Here is a 21,714-nt window from a genome sequence, read left to right as displayed (position 1 = left end):
TGGATAGAGCAGAAACCCACCTGAGCTTCCCCCAAAGGATCCCAGAGCTCCAGCTTGGGCCAGACCTCCCTGCTGGGCTTCTTCCACCCAAGGAGAGCAACAATCTGTCCTTTGTGCCATCACACAGCGAGAAATAACTCCCCAAGGCCAGGCTGGACAGGGCCTGGAGCAGCTGGGACGGGGGAAGGGGTGGAAGGAGAGATGGTTTTCCATGTCCCTTCCAACCCAAACCAGTGTGGGCTTCTCTGGAATCCTAAACTCTGCCAGTCCTGCTATTTCACATCAATCCAGACAAGGGGAAACCCAGCCTGAGTCCTTGGGCAGTGGTGCTGGAACACTGAGCCTGGCATCCAGGGCAGTGCTGTTGGACCCTGCAGGACTGGGATCCATGGATTGGGATCCAGGGCAGTGCTGTTGGACCCTGCAGGACTGGGATCCATGGATTGGCATCCAGGGCAGTGCTGTTGGACACTGCAGGACTGGGATCCATGGGTTGGGATCCAGGGCAGTGCTGTTGGACCCTGCAGGACTGGGATCCATGGATTGGGATCCAGGGCAGTGCTGTTGGACCCTGCAGGACTGGGATCCATGGATTGGCATCCAGGGCAGTGCTGCTGGAATATTGAGACTGGGATCCCTGGGGAGTAATGTTAGATACTCCAGGACTGGGATTCATGGATTGAGATCCACAGGCAGTGGTGCTGGATGCTCCAGGACTGGCATCCATGGATGGGATGCAGGGCAGGGGTGTTGGACTCTCCAGGACTGGGATCCATGGATGGGATGCAGGGCAGGGGTGTTGGAATACTGAGGCTGGGATGCAGGGCAGTGGTGCTGGACTCTCCAGGACTGGGATCCATGGATGGGATGCAGGGCAGGGGTGTTGGAATACTGAGGCTGGGATGCAGGGCAGTGGTGTTGGACTCTCCAGGACTGCAATCCAGGGGCTCCGGGAGCAGGCAGCAGCAGATCCGGCCCCGCAGGGCACTCGGGGATTTCTCCAGGTGCCAGCCCCATCCCACACCTTGCCCACACATGACACACGGATTTTCAGGGAAGCACAGCGCTGCTTTCTCCGTGACCTGAGCCCTTCCCCGCGGCGGCCGAGGGGATTTTCCTGCCTCAGCGCTGAGTAACACCCGGAGTTCTCGGGAATGGAGCAATCCAGTCTGGCTGCGGAGCAGCACGAACCCCCGGCGCTTTCCTTGGGCAGGCTCCTGCAGGGAGTTTTTCCTTTCCGGCATTCGGAGCAATTTGCATATTTCGAGTCTCATTTGGCTGGAAACGAGCTGGAAATGCCCCAGTGCTGCAAACGCTCAGCTCCAGCTCCCAATTCATCACTTTTTTAAAGCCCCGTGTTGCGTAAATCCCGTCCCACCCAAGGGAGGTTCTGCCGCTCTCAGAAATGCTAAACTTCACGGGGGGGTGTGGGGGGGAAATCTGAATATTGTTCTGTCTACATCAGATAGATGTTCTCGCTTTCATGAGCAGCCACATGCTGATTTATGGCAACCTGCTATTTATTTATCAACATTTACATTGTGGATTTTTAAATTATTCTAATAACATCAGGCCAACAAGTTGGTCATGATGTTGCTCCTTTAAAGTCTTCCTTTGAACATCTCTATAAATCAAGGCTGCTTTGATGTGAAATTGGAGATTTCATAAGCCTGTGTTTACTTTTGGGTTTCCAAAATCAGCTGAAGGGAAAACAAAAAAAACCCAAAAAACAAATAGTACTTTGTATCTCATTAAAAAGAGTTTCTAGCGCATTAAACACGATATTATTTTAGGAAATAAGAACTAGAAAGAGCTGCAAAAGAAATTTGATTTTTTTAATGACTGATAGTTGACTGCAACCATTCCACTTTTCTCCAGGCACTGAAATATGGCTGAAAACTTTCTCCTTTTGTACTGTTTACTGGGAAACAAGCTCGTGTTTTTCGGTTTTGCTTTTTTTTTTTCCTTGTTTAAGCATTAAATGCACCTCCCACCATTCTCCATGGAGTACCTAGGCAGGAAAATCGATGGGAATTATGAAGTAACAAGGACAGCTGCAAATCTGTTTGCCACCGTCCTTTCTGTAAGTGATGTAACAGCAGGAAAACACAGATAAGCGGGGTCGCTGCTGCTCCAAACCCAGGAATTTTAACTCTTGGCTTCCAAACTTTTGAAGAAATGCTCCACAATTCCAAAATCCAGCAGTTTGGTTTGGAGGAATGAGATGTCAGCAAGAAAGGGTTGAGTCAATAACAAATACTCCTTCAGCGGGGCGGCATTAATCCCATTTTCTTTTAACCTGGAGTGCAGTGTCGCTTCCATCCCCGTCCCGGACCGAAGCGTTCCCCCCTCCCTGTCTGCCCCGATGGCTCGGATGAGTAATTTCCCTCCTGTGTGTAAATCATTTCCGACGGGGCTCGGGCAGGTGAGGGGCGGCTCTTCCCGCCTCCCAGAGCCGCGAATCCCGGGAATCCCGGGAAAAGAGCGAGCTGCTCCACGCAGTCCCACCAAGGTCTGATTGCGCCTCTGGACCTGCACTAATTGCCCGGGTAATCAGGCGGGGAGGATTCAGCCCGGCTGCCTCAGCGAAAGTAACCCCGGGCCCACGAAGCCTTTTGTTCTGGGGATGGGAGCTCTGCGTCACAAGGGTGGGTCGGGAACAGAGTTTATAAACACTGGAGATCTGCAGCGAGATTCCTCCGCCAAAGTGTGGGGCAGGATCCCTCTCTGCAGAGCCTCTCCTGCATCCGAGCTGCGCTTTTATCTCCAAATCGCCCTCAGCTCCTGCGGATGGCTCCGGCTGCGTTTGAGCAGCCTCTTTGCATAAGGACTCCTGGCCTCGGGGAACCCCAGCTGGGCTAAATCGACTTCAAAGGATTTCCATCGGCAGCAGATCCCTGCTCCTGTCTTTATTCTTCTCCCTGTGCTGCACCAGGAGCACCTCTCCAAACTCCAGAGGGAACAGGAACTGCAGCAGGATCCATCCCTGGGGTCGGTGTGGGACTGGGAGGGCTGTGGGTGCTTCTTCATGGCCTTCCCCAGCAGGGGAACAGGGTTGTTCTTTCCATAAAGAGCCAGAAAAGGGGGAATTTCCAAATTCTAAACACTAAATCATCAGGGGGATTTTCCCAATCCCCATCGGGGTCATACCATGGAATCCCAGACTGGTTTGGGTTGGGAGGGATCTTAAATCCCATCTCATCCCACCATCCCAGGCTGCTCCAAAGCCCAGTGTCCAACCTGGCCCTGGGCACTGCCAGGGATCCAGGGGCAGCCACAGCTGCTCTGGAATTCCATCCCAGCCCCTCCCCACCCTCCCAGCCAGGAATTCCCTCCCAATATCCCAATCTACCCACTTTCAGCTTCCAGCCATTCCCTGTGTCCTGTCCCTCCAGGCCTTGTCCTCAGTCCCTCTCCAGCTCTCCTGGAGCCCCTTCAGGCCTTGCAGGGTCATAGTAGGGTCACCCTGAGCCCCCCAATATGGTTGGGCCCTTTAGTCTGTCAAATTCAGTCATAAATGAGGCCAAATTTTCTTCCTCTGCATAAAAACAGAGCACGTTTGGTTAGGAAGGGCTGACAGGGCAGCTGCCAAATGGCTCCATGCCCTTGGTGCCAATGTCACCACCCTGCCAAAACCCCTCTCCCAGGATTTCTGTGTCTGGAACCAGAGCCCAGCAAAGGAATAAAGGTGGGGAGAAGCTCTGGGCAGGGAGGGTTTGCTGTGGGCAGCAGGAGGGAGCTGGGAGTGAACTTTGCCGCTGGAAATCTGGGAAATTCCCACCTGCACGCAGGGCTGGGAGGGAGCTGGGAGGGAGCTGTGATTCCCTGGAGCAGAGGATGCATGGAATAGGGTCACTGCTTGTAATCCAAGAATGATTCGATTCTGGGAGACTTAATTTGGTGCAGAGGAATTCTGCAGTTGCTTCAGAGCAGGCAAAACAGGAAAGCTCCACGCGATGCCGGGGCTCTGGATGCTTCCAGAGCAGCTGGGAATGTTGGCTCTGCCTTTGGGTGTGGAAAATGGCACCTGGGCTTCATCTTATTGGTGTTATCTGCGCTCCTCCCATCAGTTAAAGGCGTTAATGGCTTGGTCCTGTGGTCAGAGTTCGGGGTGGAGGGAAGGGAGCAACTGAGCATTTCCCGATTTTCTCCTCTTTAAGGGAATGAGCATCCCCTCCTCATCCCTACACTCCCAATTCCCATCTCTTGTTGAGTTTAACAGTGCTAACTTCCTTTGGAAAAGGCGCGGGGATGATTATTAATTAGGAAAATTAATGAACACAGCAGCGCGGGCCCCGTGCCGCAATGGGCATTACCGTAATTACCGCGCGCTGCCGCGTTACCGTAATTGCCGGGGCGCTCTCCAAGGCCCCGATCCCTGGGTTCGCTCCAGTTGGAATTTTCTCCTCGCTCCCTGCAATCTGTTTGTTTTCCCCGCGGCTGTCGCACGGATTTAAGGTCGGGATTGCTCGGGGGGGGGTTTCGCATCACATAAGGCATTGATCCCTGCAGAGGCAGCAGCCTGCCTGCTCCCTGCAGAGCCATTCCCGGGAAGCAGCCAGGAAAAATCCCAAAAACCCGCCACGAGCAGCGGAACACCCGGCGTGCCTCGGCTGTTTTGGAAGGGGGGGGTGTGTGATAAAGTAAATCCTGCTAGGTGCCAGCATCGTTAGGGTGATAAATCCCAATAAAGTTTGCAAATCCTGTGGGAATTCCCAGAGCTGCGGGAAGCTCAGCTGGGTTTGAGCCTCGCCGTCCTTCCAGCAGCGCTGTGGTTCTGCTGCCCGTGTTTATAGAAGCTGCTGATTAAAGGGCTGGAAAAGTGAGCGAGATTAAGGCTGTGGGGGGCAGATTCCTGCTTCCAGATGGGATACGAGAATCCCGAGGATTTTTTCCCTGCCGCAGATGCCTCGGGTGACCTTGTGGCGGCCACTTAATTACTCTGTGCCTCTGTGGGAAGGCGGTGGCCGCCCTTTGTGCTTGGTGAGGCCACTGCTGAGGTAAAGACGTTTTTATCAGCTGTTCTCCACCAGCGCTCGGGCTCATTGACCTGAAAGGGGCCATTGTGAGGAAACCCCAGAGATGAGAAGTGGTTTGTGTGATCATCATCTGCTGACGGCGATTTCCTGGTGCCGATGGAGGCCTGGCTGCAGGGAAATGTTGCAGCACATGCTGGGCTGTCAGGCTGTGGGAGGGAGGGAAGGAGGGAGGGAGGGCTCACGTGTCCCTGCTGCTGCTGCTGCTGCTGCTGCTGCCCTGCACCGACGTCACTGGGAGCAGAGATGGGGTCAGGGCTCCCTCCCTGCTCAGCTCCCACCCCTGCTGCCCCTCCTGCTCCTTCCCCGAGCCTCTTCGGGGCAGCTTCAAAAGGGTTTTGTCCCTCGTGGTTGGCAGGAGGTGGAGTGGGGACCCTGTGGGACAAAATCCATGGGCCAGTGCTGTGGGATGTGTTCCTGGGCAGCCAGAACCCTTCACATCCCAGTCCTTCTGTGGGATGCCAACCTCCACATCCCTCCACTGTCCACATCCCATGGGATGCCAACCTTCTCATCCCTCTCCTTCCTCTATCCCATGGGACAGGATTTAAGCTGCTTGACTTACCTGGAGTGTGAGGTCTCACTCTTTGATGGTGAGAGTGGGATTGAATGGGATTTTGGGCAGGAATTGTTCCTGGCAGGGTGGGCAGCCCTGGCACAGGGTGCCCAGAGCAGCTGGGGCTGCCCTGGATCCCTGGCAGTGCCCAGGGCCAGGCTGGAGCAGCCTGGGGCAGTGGGAGGTGTCCCTGCCATGGCAGGGGATGGATTGAAGGCTCTTTCCAACCCAAGCCATTCCAGATTCCCTGTTTCTGTGGCACTGGCAGGTTGCTGTGGGAGGGGACAGCAGGGACAGAGGTGGCATTGTCCCAGCAGGTCACACCTCGCCTTTGGGCTGCACAGGTGAAAGGGAGGTGCCATCAGCTTCCCACCTCTGCCAGTGGAATTTCAGGAGAGGAGCAGATGGGTCACATCTTCCTCTCCTGCACAAGGCCAAAGGTTGAGCTGGAATCCCATCTGGGTGTTCTGGAGCCGTGCCTTGCCCAGCCTGGGCTGTCAGAGGGAGCAGGACCAGGATTTTGGGCCGTGCCCACGCCTCACGTGTCCCTCAGCACGCGGGGCAGCCTCGTGCCACCGCCCCAGGAGGGGCTGGCAAGGCAGCTGGAGACAGGAGAGGCTTTCACAGCAAAGATGGCCCTTTTATTTTGGGAATCCTGGCCTCTGGCACGTGCTGCATTCCCAGCACAATCGCCAAGGACGTCCTGAGCAGCAGGAGAGCTGCACATCCCACTGATGCCGTGCTGGGAGCTCGGCACAAGGGGATTTTCTTTGGGTTCCGTGTCAAGGACAGCTCCGGCTCCCTCCTGGAGGGATTGCTTGTGTGCTTGAAACAAAAACTGCAGAACTGATTAAATATTGAAATCTGGATTGTGAATCACAGAATGGCCGGGGTTGGGAAGGACCTTAAAGCTCATCTCGTTCCACCCCCTGCCTCGGGCAGGGACATGACAGATGCAGTCTTTTAAGAATGAATGCATGAATTTATGAATTGCAGTTACAGATTTAAGGTGGTTATTTTTTATACCTCTTATCTGAAGGGTATTTCAGTTTGTAAGGGCACATTTTGCTGCGTTGCTGCGTTTTGCCCTTTACCACAGAGGAGGAAAAACCCGATCACACTGAAAATGTGAAAAACGCTGTTAAAAATCCAGCTGGGAATGTTTTGAAGGTCTCCATAGGGAATAGGATTAGAGCAAAGCAGGAATGGAGAGGAGACCGATGCTTGCCTTTTCCTTATTTAAATATTCCCGGAGCTTCCTCCATTTTAATTTTCCCATAAAACATGGCTGTGTCAGCGGGGCTGGCTAAATCAGCATCCCCTCCCAGGCGCGGCTCAGCTGAGCCGGGCTCCTGCGGAGCGGGGACCCCTCCAGGAGCGGAGCGAGCAGCGCCATCCCCAAGTGCCCGCGGGCGGCTCGGTGCGGATCGATCCCGCTCCTTTGTGCGCTCCCGGAGCCCAGCCCTGGCGCATCCACCCACGGGCAGCCCGGAGGATGCGCCGCCAGGCTCGGCTTAGGCTGGGATTAGCGGCTGCCGCTTCCTGCGGGATCCCTGCCTCGGATGAACGCTGAATCCTTGGCATCGGGAAAGGCTCCTCTCCCGTCGGAGCGGCGATTTCTCCGGGAGGATTTGTGCTGGCTTGCCGGGAGCTTTCCAAAATGCCTGAAGCCAATTATTTGTTATCTGTGTCTTGGGGTTACATTAAGGTGGGTTTAATTCCTGAAGGATTATTAATTACCGAATTATTAACGGCTGCTTTTTTTTTTTGTTTTTTTTTTCCTGTATTGCTTGGAGAAAGCCTCTGTGAGGAAAATATGCTTTAAAAATGCTGATTTCTGTGTGTTTTGGCTAATCATGTGTGTAGTGTGCATGCAGAGTCCGTGGATGTCATTTTCGGGAGGAATTTGGTGTTGCAGGTTAAAATGATGCAGCAGTGAAAATGTTGGATTATAAAATCAGCAGGATCACAGCATGAATATCTGAGGGAATCATGCCTGAATCCCCCATTTTGCTGTATGATCTTCAGATTTAGGGCATATTTCTGCTCTGGATATGCAGCCTTTTAATACAAAATGGAGCAAATTTAGAAAATCCAGAACAAAAGAAGGTTTAGGGAAGGGGAATCTCAACCTGAGATAAAAATCTGAGCTTTCAGAGAGGTTTATCTGAGTCGTTCTCTCCTCGTTTGTGACAGTAGCAACTAATGAGCATCTTTAGAGGAAAATGAATTCCGTGGGCTGAAAAGAAATACCCAGTCAGGGTGGAAATGAAACCATCTGTCGCCGACTCCATCCCAAATATCCCCGGAATTCTGCGTGTTGGGGGAGCCTCCGGCGCTAAGGCGCTGTGGATTTGGGAGAGGATTCCATAAAAATGCCATTTTCTGTGCTCTCCCCCTCGCAGTTCAAGAGGATGCTGAACCGGGAGCTCACCCACCTGTCCGAGATGAGCCGCTCCGGCAACCAAGTGTCCGAGTACATTTCCAACACCTTCCTGGGTAAGGAGTGCATCCCCAGCCGGCTCCTGGGGCTGGGGAAGGGCTAAGGGCGGCCCCACTGCCCCCATTCACACCTTCCCTCCTTGGGTTTGCGCTGCCAAAGGGCTGGGGCAGGGGGAGAATGGGGTTTGGATAAGAGGAATTCCTTCCCCAGCCTCGGGATGTTTTGGGAGGCTGCTGGTGGCGGCTGCCTTATGCAACGCTGGGTTTTTGTGGTGACCTTAGGGAAAGGACAAAGTCACCCAGGGCCAGCTGCAGCCAGTGCCTCGTTCAGCTGCACCTTCCCCTCGGAGGTGGGGTTCAGATTAAATCATCCCCGAAGTTTTATCCATTGCTTTGAGTAAATCTGCTCATTTTGCACCAGAAATCAGGAAAAATAGGGAGTATTTCACATTTCATTCATTCTGTAGGAGCTCACAGCTCCACATACATGAATGACTCCTCTGTGTCAACGTTTGTTAGGACAAATGGGATTTTCTCAAGAAGCAGCTTCAGGATTTGTGAGCATTTCCTTCTAAAATGAGGAGCCTCATATTTCTGGACATCCCTGAGTCCAACAGCTCCAAAGGCTGAGTGCTGTGGGTGCTGGGGACTCATGCCCGGAGGCTGGAACGGCCAGAATGCCTTCCCTGTGTGACACACAATTATTCCCATTAAGGGTTTTAAAGTGATTCCAATATCCAGCTGCAGCTGCAACTGCTGCCTGCATTTAGGACACTCGACAGCATTAATAATCCATGGAAGTTTGGAGCAGCTTTGTGGGGATGCATTGATTTTACTGCTCAGCTGAACCCAGAGCATGAATTCAAGCAGGGAACAGGGCTGGACTGGGATGCACAAAGGGGCCAGTGCAGGGATTTGGGCTGATGGTCAGCTCTGCCCAGCAGCCACGTGAGTGTGGAGCAGGAATTGCCAATGTGGCAACCGAAAATAGACCCCACAGACGCTCAGGTTAATGGAGCCTGAATCCCAGCAGGGGCTGATGAGCCAGAGCTGCTGCTGGCATTGTTTTGTTTGGAATTCCAGACTGGTTTGGGTTGGAGGGGACCATAAGGATCATCCAGTGCCACCCTTGCCATGGCAGGGACCCTCCCACTGTCCCTGCTCCAAGCCCCATCCAACCTGGCCTTGGGCACTGCAGGGATCCAGGGGCAAATTCTGTTCCAGGGCCTGCCCACCCTCCCAGCCAGGAGTTCCTTCCCAATCTCCCATCTAAACCTTCCCACTTGAAGCTTACAACAATCCCTGTGTCCTGTCCCTCCATCCTTGTCCCCAGTCCCTCTGCAGCTCTCCTGGAGCCCCTTCAGGCCCTGCCAGGGGCTCTGAGCTCTCCCTGGATCCTTCTCCTCTCCAGGTGAGCACCCCCAGCTCTCCCAGCCTGGCTCCAGAGGGGCTCCAGCAGCTCTGGGGCCTCCTCTGGGCTCTCTCCAGCAGCTCCAGGTCTGAATTCCTGCAGCTCCAGGTCTGAATTCCTGCTGTTCCCATGCTCAGGCAGCTCCATGTCCCCTGGCAGGGCTGGACAAGGCTCTGTCCATTCCTGTGCCTGGTGACAGTGACATCCCCATGTGAGGCCACCCAGCGCCTGGCACTGCTGAGGGGGTCAGGCTCTCCAGATTGGGCCAGATTGCAGCCTGATTGCTCATCTTCAAAAAAACCGAGAGAAGCTTTTACAGGGATCATCAGTTGTTTCAGGAAGTCAGGCTGGTATGGGTTTTATGAACTAGTTTTTTCCTTCCTAAAATTTAAATTAAATTAAGTGAACGCCCAAAATAACAGGAGTCTGCAAGTGAGGAGGTTGAACAAACAAACAAGAAGAAATGTGTGGGTAGGGCACTCATTTATCTCCAAAGGTGGGGATAATTCAGAGATATTAAACCCAGATCATGTGACTTCATTCAGCCTTTTGATTTTATCAGGGCAAGGAGGGACAGGACACAGGGAAGGGCTTCCCACTGCCAGAGGGCAGGGAAGGATGGGAGATGGGGCAGGAATTCCTCCCTGTGAAGGGGATGAGCCGCTGGCACAGGGTGCCCAACACCCCTGGCAGTGCCCAAGGCCAGGCTGGGACAGTGGAAGTGTCCCTGCCATGGCAGGGGGTGGAACCAGATGGTCTTTGAGCTCCCTCCCATCCCAACTCATCCTGTAATTCTGTGATGAAATGGGCTGGGAAGGCTCCCAGGAGGAGCAGAGGGTCCTGCCCTGCATTCCCAGCAAGGACAGGCTGGGAAGGTCGGGGAGGAGCAGCAGAGGGACCGTGGGCACAGCTCCTCGTGGGGACACTGATGCCACCAGTCGGGGATTTCTGCTCCAGAATGGCCATTTGATGCTGCCTTAGTCACTGCTAAGGAGATTATGGGGAGGAAAGTCCTTCGGTGCTTCAGCAAAATCCCGGGAACACCCTGTGATGTCAGGGCCGTGAATAATGACTCCTCTCCTAATTGCTGCTGCTGCTGCTGCTTGGGCTTTCACAGGGGTTCAATTAAGCCCAGGCAAAAGGAACTCCTGTCTGGAAGCCTCATCCCTCTGGAGGTCCTCAGGGTGCTCAGAGGTTGGGGTAAAATCCATGAGAAATGGTTTGGATGGAAGTCATGAGCCCCTGGATCTGTGCTTTAATAAATCAGCTGTAGGGCAGTGAATGCCACGTGGTTTTAAGATTTATTTCTTTGCTAAACACATCTCCACAGCCAGGTTTGGGCCCTCTTCATGTGCACCAAAACTGTGCTTATCCCTGAGAATGGCAGCAGGAATTTAGCCTGTGCTTTGGATGTTATTCCATACATACTTGTAAGGGAAAAATCTTTAATGAAGTGACACCCATGTGTTACTGGTTTTAAGAGCAGGGGGTATTGACCCTAAGAAGTATTGGGAATCAAATTAATTGGGATTTATCCCCAAGGAGAGCCTGGTGCCTTTCAGGCATGGAAAAATCACAGGATCATTTAGGCTGGAGATCATGGGGTCCAACCATTCCCAGCATTAATCCATGTCCCCAATTCCACATCCATGCACAGAGACACATTCCTGGACATGTCCAGTGTCCCCAAACCACACAGTGGCTGCAAGAGAGCAACCAGAGCTTTTGTAACTTTTTTGTTTATTTTATTTTTGGATCCCAAAAGGAGAAGACCCCCTGGGGTTGAAGTGGGGAGCAGAGGCAGCAGCTCGAGGGCTGATTCTGGGGGATGTGCTGGGAGCTCACGTTGTGCTGACTCATTTCCCCCTGCTCTGTTCCAGACAAGCAGAACGATGTGGAGATTCCTTCTCCCACCCAGAAGGACAGGGAGAAGAAGAAAAAACAGCAGCTCATGACACAGATCAGTGGGGTGAAGAAACTGATGCACAGCTCGAGCTTGAACAACACCAGCATCTCACGGTTTGGGGTGAAGACAGAGAAGGAAGATCACCTGGCCAAGGTAGGGGAGATTCCTGCTCTCCTGGGAGAATCTGGGAGCTGGGAAGGGATTGTTCCCTTCCTTGGAATTAGTATCCCTGAAGTGATGTGGCCATTAGAAATGCTGTAGTTAATGGTAGCCTCAAGAGCATATTTTGTATTTAAAAATACATGAAGATAGCCCTAAAATAAAAAGGAAAAAAGGTGATGGAGGCTGAGGAGAGCAATCATGAAACACAAAATCAGCCCTTCACAGTTACTCCGTGTTCATTAAGCTCACATGTTCAGCACTTACATAATTACAAGAACCATTACATTTGCATATGTGTGAACTTCTTGGAGACTGCAGAATTGCCTGGAAAACCATTCAAACCTTTATTTTTTTTGGTGCTCTCCAAAGGAACTGGAAGACCTGAATAAGTGGGGCCTCAACATCTTCAACGTGGCCAGGTATTCCCACAACCGGCCGCTCACCTGCATCATGTACGCCATATTCCAGGTGGGTGCTCCTGCAGGGAGCTTCCCTGCTGCTCCCAGCCCTCTGCCCACCTCTCATTCCCCTCTGCTCCCCTCCCTGCTCCAGCCTGAGCTGACCCCAGCTGGGTGTTTGTGCTCTGCTCCCTCAGGAGCGGGACCTGCTGAAAACCTTCAAGATCTCGTCGGACACGTTCGTGACGTACATGATGACCCTGGAGGACCACTACCACTCAGACGTGGCCTACCACAACAGCCTGCACGCTGCTGACGTGGCCCAGTCCACCCATGTGCTGCTCTCCACCCCTGCCCTGGATGTGAGTGCCCTGCTTGGCTTGGCTTTCAGCGTGGGGTGGGCACTGGTGGCTCTTCCAGCACTCCCTTCGCCTCCATCCTTAGGAAATCTCAGCACGTGGGGTCTCTGTTCCACCCTCACCTTTCTGCAGTGCCTTGTCCCAGAAAACCAATTGAAACAGCACAGTTTGTTCCCCTCAGTCAGCTTCCCCAGCTGCTGAGAGGTAACACCCCCCTGACAGGCTCCTGTTGCTCCATCCTAGGCTGTCTTCACGGATCTGGAAATCCTCGCTGCCATTTTTGCAGCTGCAATCCATGATGTGGATCACCCCGGGGTCTCCAATCAATTCCTGATTAACACAAGTGAGTTTTGTTCTGGATCTCTCAAAATTCCACCCTGCAAGCAATGGGAATGCTTTTTACATGCTGCAAATGACAACTTGCAGGTTGTGCTGCCCTCTCACGCAGTGAGACATTTTGGAATCAAGCAGGAATTAAATGCAATCCCTGACAAAGGGAACCATTGTAGCACAATTTGTAAAGTCAATATTTACTACTTGCTAGCACATCATAATTCTGGCAGCCCTGAGTGCAAACTTTGCCATTAAGATAAGAGAAATAATCCTATTGCTATTGACAACCAGAAAGCCAAATATTGGCCTTTGTGTTGTGTTCTGCCACAGGCTGAGCATGGATCTGGATTCCAGAATATGGGGATTGTTGTGGTTTGGGAAGGGTTTTTGCAGGATTCTGTTGCCAGTGACTTGTAACTGAGTCAACTGAGCATTATTTTGTCACTGGGACTGAGCAAAGGCTGTGGAGTGCTGGGGCTGGCACTCCTGGAGCTAAAAAGAACCCCAGAATCCTAAAATTATCCAGTATCCCATGGGCAGGGACGCCTTCCCCCAGCTCCAAACCCCATCCAGCCTGGCCCTGAACCCTTCCAGGGATGGAAGAAGAAACTTCCCCCACTAAAACCTTTCAGTGCCCAGAAGAAGCTCCTGCTGGCTGTTGGAAATCCCACATTTCCCAGCCTGGAGTCCCACATTTGCTGTTCCTTCCCCAGATTCTGAGCTGGCCCTGATGTACAACGACGAGTCCGTGCTGGAGAACCACCACCTGGCTGTGGGCTTCAAACTGCTCCAGGAGGAGCACTGTGACATCTTCCAGAACCTGACCAAGAAGCAGCGCCAGACCCTCAGGAAGATGGTGATTGACATGGTATGGCCCCTCCCTCCTCCTCTTCTGAGCCAGAAATGGTTGTTTTTTGTGGCTTCCCTCCTGAAATCCTGCTTTTCCCCCGTTCTGGAAAGGTGTTGGCCACTGATATGTCCAAGCACATGAGTCTGTTGGCTGATCTGAAGACTATGGTGGAAACAAAGAAGGTGACCAGTTCAGGAGTTCTCCTTCTGGACAACTACACAGACAGGATACAGGTGAGGCAGCCACATTCCCTGGGTTTGGGGTGTTTGGGCCAGCATGAAGAGACCACACTCCTGGTGTTGCTGTGGCTTTGTAATCAACCATACAGAGAAGCTGAATTCTCAGCAGTCATTTCCTTCTAAGAAGAAGCACGAGGTGGTCCCATACTTTTTAGGTGTTATTTTTTAGGTGTAAACCCAGAATTAAGGTTTTTTAACACTTGGAACTGCAAACATGGAACATTCTGTGGTCAATTTTTGAGGGCTCCTAAATTTCCTTGCTGCTTTCTCTCATTTGTTTCTCCTGGTACAACACTGCAAGAATTTCATTCAGAACTTAACAGCTAAAGCACCTCAGAGTGAGCTGGAATTACTGCTGTACAGTCTGTTCCCTCAATAATTTAATCCCTGGTTTATAGAAGTGACCAGGAAGTGCTGGAACAGGGCTGTGCAGTGGGCAGGACAAGATACATCCTGCTCTGCTCTCCACTTTGATGACCAACTCCTTATGAGCAGGCTCCTGGGAAAACTCTGTAAATTTTTTATTGCAAACACTCTGGTGCTGCCTGAATCCTTGTGGCCACTTAGTCAGGCCTGTTCTGTGCGTGTGTGGAAGGGATGTTACTCATTCCATGAAGGGGGAGCATTTCACCTCTTTCCCTCGGAGCAGGGAAGTGGAGTTGGAGTGGTGGGAAGCAGCTGGATCCCCAAACAAACCTGTGTGGTGTCACTGGCACTTCCACAGCTGCTCCAGGTGTGGGGTTTGGGCTGTGTGAGCACCAGAGAGCACGTCTGGCTCTGGGGCTGGGGCAGCTCAGCTCATCCTTGGAGATGGAATCACAGAATTCCAGACTGGTTTGGGTTGGGAGTGGCTTGAAATTCATTCCATCCCACCCAGCACCTCCCACTGTCCCAGGTGCTCCAAACTCCAGTGTCCAGCCTGGCTTTGGACATCCCAGGGATCCAGGGGCAGCCCCAGCTGCTCTGGGCACCCTGTGCCAGGGCCTGCCCACCCTCCCAGGGAATTCCTTCCCAATATCCCAATATCTCAATCTACCTTCTTTCACTTCCAGCCCTTCCCTGTGCCCTGTCCCTCCATCCTTGTCCCCAGTCCCTCTGCAGCTCTCCTGGAGCCCCTTCAGGCCCTGCCAGGGGCTCTGAGCTCTCCCTGGATCCTTCTCCTCTCCAGGTGAGCACCCCCAGCTCTCCCAGCCTGGCTCCAGAGGGGTTCCAGCCCTGCAGCAGCCCCGGGGCCTCCTCTGGGCTCTCTCCAGCAGCTCCAGGTCTTTAACACGCTGCCATGCAATGTTTCTGATATTTTTATGGTCTGTTTCATAATCTGGTGCAATGTTCTGCAGATGCAGCTCAGACCCCTCCTGTTTTTGCAGCTGATTTTATGAGTTCCTGGCGGCTGTAATTGCAGGTTCTCCGGAACATGGTGCATTGTGCCGACCTGAGTAACCCCACCAAGTCTCTGGAGCTCTACCGGCAGTGGACGGACAGGATCATGGAGGAGTTCTTCCAGCAGGGAGACAAGGAGAGGGAGAGAGGCATGGAAATCAGCCCCATGTGTGACAAACACACGGCCTCCGTGGAAAAATCCCAGGTGAGGGGCCCTGAGCTGCAGCTTTCCCTGCCTGAGCCCGGCATTTCAAAGCAGAGACAGAGCTCAGCTGCTGCTGCAGCACAAACAGGAGAGGAGCCAGCGGTTCAGAGCGTGGCTTCTGATCCAGCCTGACATCCAGCTGTGCCTGGGGCTCTCACAGGCTGGGGAGGCTCTTCCAGCTCCTCTCCATCCCCCTGGGCATCTCCTCGTCCCCCGCTCGTGTCCCAGTTTCCAGAGGGAGTTGGGTCCTTTCGTTGCCCAGGCTGGAGAGGGCAGTTCTGCTCTGCCCACCCTCACCAGCCTGTCCTGCCCTCACACCCTCCTCACCCCAGTGTGTTGTACCCACTGATCTGCAGGGCTGGGAGCTTCTCCCAGCTGAGACCCCCCTCAGCACCCTGCAACACTCTGCCTGTCACTCGTTCTCCAGACAATTCTGCACTGCACGTGTCCAGTTGAATTAGAGGCTTCTGGAGCTGCCCCGTGCAGGGTGAATCCCAGAAATATTCATTTGTGTCCCTGCAGAACTTCAAAGGAGCTGGATTTGCCTCTTTTTTTTTTTTGTGGGGGGGATGAAGTGGCTCATCCCTAGTTCTGATTCATAAAATGGTTTCAAGGTCAGATTTTGTTCTGACCTGTGTAGCACAGGCCATAAAATTTCGCCTGGATAATCTGGAATGAAACCAGGAATTTATGTTTGTCCAAACAGATTCCAGCCTTTATATAACGCTGTCTTGGTTGTTGTTTTTGAATGACTCCAGCAAGTCATCATTGAGGTTTTTCAGCTTGAATAAGTAACAAAATTGATGATAATTATTTCCAAATGTCCTCTTGGGCTCGGCCAAGTGCTTTCAAAATTATTCACTCAACCGCGTGGTGATTTTGTTGGAAAAATCTGTCGGGTTTCTTAACCTAACAAGGAATGAATCCTTCAGCCAGGCTTGCCCATGTGCTCCACATGTGAGCTCCAGTTCATTCCTTGCTTCACATCTGCACTTCCCAGAGGCCTCAAAATGCCATTTTTGCCGTGCAAAAAAAGACAGGAATTGCACAAAATGTCCATCATGAAATGGCAAAGGAGAAAGGGAAGTGGCGTGTCCGTGCTGGAGGTTTCCAAATGCCATTTTTGCTGTGCAGAAAAGACAGGAATTGCACAAAATGTCCATCGTGGAATGGCAAAGGAGAAAGGGAGGTGGCGTGTCCGTGCTGGAGGTTTCCAAATGCCATTTTTGCTGTGCAGAAAAGACAGGAATTGCACAAAATGTCCATCGTGGAATGGCAAAGGAGAAAGGGAAGCAATGTGTCCGTGCTGGAGGGAAACACGGAGCGGGTTAGACAATAATATGGAAATATTTCAAAGCTTGAGATGCCCTCTCAATATTTTAGGATCAGCGCTGAGCCACGTGGCCAATTATTCCATGATTTGGGATGTTTTTAAAGGAGCAGTGACCTGAAAGAACGATTTTAAAGAAACAATGATTAACGAGTGCTGATTTTTACCCATTGGCACCGTGGAGCCCTGGGACATTTTGGGTTCCAACCATCCCAACCCCTTTTTTTCCCAGTGCAGCAGGAACTTTTCATCACCTTTCTGCTGGAGCTGCCTCCCCAGCCCGTTCCAGTTGGATGCTCGCGGTGCTATTGACATCCTGTTGTGTCTGAGGGAGCCGGGAGCCATTTCCAAAGCAAACATCTGCTCCTTGAGCCCGGCTCCTGGGAGAGCCTTTTCCCTGCTCCACACAAAGCCATGGGGCGGGACAGGCTCTGCCAGGACGGAAGAATTCCGATCCCTTTATGGCCGTTCCGCCGGCTCCATCCTGGACGCGGTTCCTCCCTGAGTCAGAGCCGCGCGCGGGGCTGAGCTCAGCGGAAGGGCTCAGCAGCCCTCGCTCCTTCCAGCCCTGCAGCGTCACCCTCGGGGGCCAGGCAGCATTCCCGGGATGAGCAGTCCCACTGGCTGTGCTGTTCCCGAGGAAATCTCTCGTGGGGCTGCTCGGGTAGGAAAATGGGAATGTTGAAAGCGCAGGATCGTGGAACGGTTTGGGATAGGCACAAACTGCACCCCGCAGGAAAATGCACCCAAAGCTGGAACTTCAGCCCATAAAGGCTGCTCCCCTTGGGAGAACTGGGGTATTCCCCGCTGTCAGTCGTGTGGGAATCCTGGGATAAGGCCATGAATGCACCAGCCTTGTCCCCAGTCATCTGGGAATTCTGTCTGAGAGGAGCAGACGGTGCTGAGAGCCCCATCCAGTTCCAGCTCCATGGCAGGGGCACCTCCCACTGTCCCAGGCTGCTCCAAACCCATCCAGCCTGGCCTGGGACACTGCCAGGGATCCCTGGGCAGCCACAGCTGCTCTGGGAATTCTATTCCAGGGCTTCCACATCCTCACAGGGAGCAATTCCTTCCCAGTATCCATCTAACCATTCCTCCATCCTTGTTCCCAGTCCCTCTGCAGCTCTCCTGGAGCCCCTTCAGGCCCTGCCAGGGGCTCTGAGCTCCCCCTGGATCCTTCTCCTCTCCAGGTGAGCACCCCCAGCTCTCCCAGCCCGGCTCCAGAGGGGCTCCACATCCTCTTGATGTTGGCCCCAGGGCTGGGGCAGCTCTGCTGGCGGGGCCTCACCTGAGCAGGGCAGAGGAGCAGGATTCCCCCTCTCCTTTTCTGCTGCCCACACTGGGGGATCAGCTCAGGCTCTGTCCTCTGAATTTGCTGCTGGCTCCTGCTTTTAGTGAAACTTCAGCTGAGGTTTGATTTTGGACAAGACATCAGCCCAGCCCAGCACTGTGTGTAGGTGCAGCTCTGGGTATCAGATAATTGTGTCCGCATTAAGCTGAGCTGGTTTGGGGACTTGCTCCTGGTATTTTGCTTGTAAAACAAATAGAATATGAACTTTTCAGACATGCACCTTTTGCAGGTCACTCCCTTGCCCTAAGTGTGTGTGTCCCTTTGTTTTCCAGGTGGGATTCATTGACTACATCGTCCATCCTCTCTGGGAGACGTGGGCTGACCTGGTGCAGCCCGACGCCCAGGACATCCTGGACACTCTGGAGGACAACAGGAACTGGTACCAGAGCATGATACCTCAGAGCCCATCCCCTCCCCTGGAGGAGCGGGGCCAGGACTGCCAGGGCATGATGGAGAAGTTCCAGTTTGAACTGACGCTGGAGGAGGAGGATTCGGACGGGCCCGAGAAGGACGGCGAGAGCCTCGGCTACTTCAGCAATACAGAGACGCTCTGCGTGGCCCAGCCTGGGGAGGAGGAGCCCCAGAGGGAGGCCACCATCGAGATTGTGACAGAAGACACATCTCCTGTGGACACATAATGGCCCGGCCCCGCGGGAGTGGCTTTTAAACACTTGCGGAGCTTGCGAGCGGTCTCCGACGGCCTCTGCAGCCGGGGCTGAGCCTCTGCCACGGGGCTGGCAGATCCTCCAGCTACTTGAGATTGGAGTCAGGGTTACAGATGGGGTAGGGAGTGATTGCTCAGGAAATGCACGGGTGATTTGCGTTGTGGTTTGAGCCTCGTCAGCCGAGAGCACCGCGTTGTCCTGGAGCTGGCTTGGGTCGGGCCGAGGCGGCGCTGACACACAACTGAGAGATTTTATACTGTTAGTTTTGGAGTTTATACCAGTTAGACTGATAGAAACTACTGATCAATAACTCATATCCAACCTGTCCACCTGTCTGCAGACCTGTGTGCCTTCTTTGTAAACACTTTCATGTCTTTTCAAGAGTCCCTTAATTCAACACACGGAGCTTGGTAGTTCAAAAGCGACACAAGGTGTTTCGGAATTGACGGCTACTTTTTGGATTCTTCCTGTTACCAGAAGCAGTCTTCCTTTTTTTTCGTGGGCAATACCTGTCACTTTATTGCAGTTAATCACTTTGACAGACTAAACAGAAGGGGAAACCCTCTGCTTTGCATTACTGCACCTTCAGTGTGTTCTTAATCCCCCCGGTGACCCGTTGGGAGTCGCTCGGTGCCGCCGTGCACCGTTCCCTCGCTGGGAACAGCGGGATTTTTTTTCCTCCCCGGGTTTGGGTTTGTGGTGAGCAGGACAGAGGGCAGTTTTTCTTTCCCTGGCACAGCTCAGTCCATCCCTGAGTAAGCGTGGGAAGGCAATGTGTGACACGCCTTTCCCCTCGGCAGCTCCCTGGAATTTGCACGCTCGGATATTTGTGTTTCTCTGGCCTCTCGTCCACGTTCCCTAGGTTTAGGTCCACCATCCTCCTCCTCCTGCACTGCCTCGAGCTCTACCACCTCCATTACTGTTTATAACAGTGTATTTATTACCTACTGTACATACTGTAATGTTTTGTAAGTTATTAATTTATATGAATTAGCATCGCCTGTCGGCGGCGATGTTAATGGGGTAGAAAACTCGGAATAAGAGTTGCCTTTTTTTCTTGTAACCTTTTGTATTGCATAAAGTCCAAGAACCTGAACATAGCTGAAGAGACAGACACAACCCAGGAAGGGCATTCGGGTGGCAGCCGCCCGTGGGGAGGGGACACCGCATCCCAGGGCAGCGAATTTGGGAATTTGCCAGGAACGCAGAGAGGGGGAGCCGAACAAAGAACTCCCCGCGCCCGGGCCGGCTTTTCAATGTCACAATGTTCCAATTTCTGAACAACCCAATGTGAATCTCTATGACAAAACAAAAATGTGAACTGATGTAATAATTGTGCTGTGAAACTTCCTCTGACAAAGCTTGTCCGGCATCGTGAGCGGTGTCAATCTCAGTTTGTAAAATATGTTTCAAGCTTTTTGGTCCAACTCGTGACTAATTAGTTCATGACAATAGCACAGTTGTGCATGATCAATGGGTTTGTTTGTCTGTTGAACACTGCATTGTTCCAGGTGGTTATTTTATTGTTCCCCAAAGTTTCACACTATGTATGTTATAGTATTCTATATTGTGTTCAGACGCATTCTTAAGAGATTTTTATATGAAGTGAATAAATGAAAGCATGACCCAGCCTGCGGCTCTTCGGGGGGCTTTTGTCAGCAAGGCAGTGTGGGCTGTGTCACCACTCGGGGGGCAGAAAATGGGACCCTCCAAACCCAGAACCCTCCTGGGGCTAAGATCCAGAACCTTCCTTCGGCCAAAGTCCAAAACCTCCTACACTCAAAATCCAAGATGTTTCACAGCTGAAATCCAGAACCTCCCACAGCTGAAATCCAGAACATTTCTTTGGCCAAAGCCCAGGACCCCCCTACAGCCAAAACCCAGAACCCTCCTCTGGCCACACCCCAGAATCTCCCGTGGCTGAGACCCAGAACACTCCTGGAGCCAAAACCCCAAAACCTCCAATGGCTGAAACCCAAAACCTCGAGGCCATGTCTGAAACCCAGAACCTCCCATGGCTCAATCCCAGAATCTTCCTACAGCCAAGACTCAGAACCCTTCAGTGGCCAAAATGCAAAATCCTCCTGTGTCCTGAATCCAGAACCTCCAAGGTCCTGAGCCCAGAACCCTTCCATGTCCCAAAGCCAGAACCTCCAAGGTCCTAAGCCCAGAACCCTTCCATGTCCCAAACCCAGAACCTCCAAGGTCCTAAGCCCAGAACCCTTCCATGTCCCAAATCCAGAACCTCCAAGGTCCTAAGCCCAGAACCCTTCCATGTCCCAAAGCCAGAACCTCCAAGGTCCTGAGCCCAGAACCCTTCCATGTCCCAAATCCAGAACCTCCAAGGTCCTAAGCCCAGAACCTTCCATGTCCCACACCCAGGCTCTCCATGGCCAGCCCCAGAGCCGGCATTCCCGGCGGCCGGGCAGAGCCGTTCCTGGGGACGGGCAGAGGAGTTCCCGGTGGCACGGCCGCTGTCCCCGGCCCGCCGGTCCCGGTCCTTCCTGCGGGGCCGGTGGCAGCGCAGGCGACAGGAAGGCAGCGCAGACAGGAAGCGGTGGCCGCGCACGGCCCGGCCCGCGGGAGCTTTCATGTCCCGGCCTGACCCAAACCGAGCGACTTTCCAGTAAAAAACATCCTGTGCCAGGGCAGGAGAGCGGGGCCGCGGTGCCGCCCTCGCCGCGGGTGACAGCGCCCGTGTCCCTGGGGCTCCATGGCTTTCCCTGGATCCGCTGGCTCGGAGTGAAGTCTCGGGAAAACAAGCGTGGATCTCATCCTGAATTCCCACCCGGCGCTCCGTGGGGCAGCCGCTGCCAGGCCAGCTCCTGTCACATCCCTGCTGTCCCAGCAGGAGCGGCTCCAGCCCGTGGATCCTGGGGGATTTTCCCAGGGTTTGAACATCTGAAACTCCTTGGTAAAAATTCCTTGGTAGAAACTCCTTGAAGGGCCAGCAGTGATTTGTCTTTCCCAGTGGATTGACAGAATCTCAGAACTGGTTTGGGTTGGAAAGACCTTAAATTCCACCCAGTGCCACCCCTGCCCTGGCAGGGACACCTCCCACTGTCCCAGGCTGCTCCAGCCCCAGTGTCCA

General features: G+C 53.2%; 1 protein-coding gene across 3 annotated transcripts in view; it reads left to right on the top strand.

Moving 5' to 3' along the window:
- The window catches only part of PDE4B (phosphodiesterase 4B), an 85,718-nt gene extending 65,465 nt beyond the window's left edge, over nt 1-20,253 (top strand). For all 3 annotated transcript variants that reach the window (XM_084211040.1, XM_084211039.1, XM_084211041.1), the window contains 9 exons: nt 7,998-8,091; nt 11,326-11,504; nt 11,883-11,981; nt 12,109-12,273; nt 12,514-12,613; nt 13,317-13,471; nt 13,564-13,686; nt 15,095-15,277; nt 18,231-20,253. In XM_084211040.1, the coding sequence (XP_084067166.1) occupies nt 7,998-8,091; nt 11,326-11,504; nt 11,883-11,981; nt 12,109-12,273; nt 12,514-12,613; nt 13,317-13,471; nt 13,564-13,686; nt 15,095-15,277; nt 18,231-18,596 (1,464 nt within the window). In that variant the 3' untranslated portion in view covers nt 18,597-20,253. The remainder of the gene's footprint in view (nt 1-7,997; nt 8,092-11,325; nt 11,505-11,882; nt 11,982-12,108; nt 12,274-12,513; nt 12,614-13,316; nt 13,472-13,563; nt 13,687-15,094; nt 15,278-18,230) is intronic.
- The last annotated feature ends 1,461 nt before the right edge of the window (nt 20,254-21,714 follow it).

This window comes from Fringilla coelebs (genome assembly GCF_963513975.1).
Source record: "Fringilla coelebs genome assembly, chromosome: 9".
Taxonomy (NCBI): domain Eukaryota; kingdom Metazoa; phylum Chordata; class Aves; order Passeriformes; family Fringillidae; genus Fringilla; species Fringilla coelebs.
The sequence above is the reverse complement of the archived record's forward strand: the minus strand, read 5'-3'. Positions and strand labels throughout refer to the sequence as shown.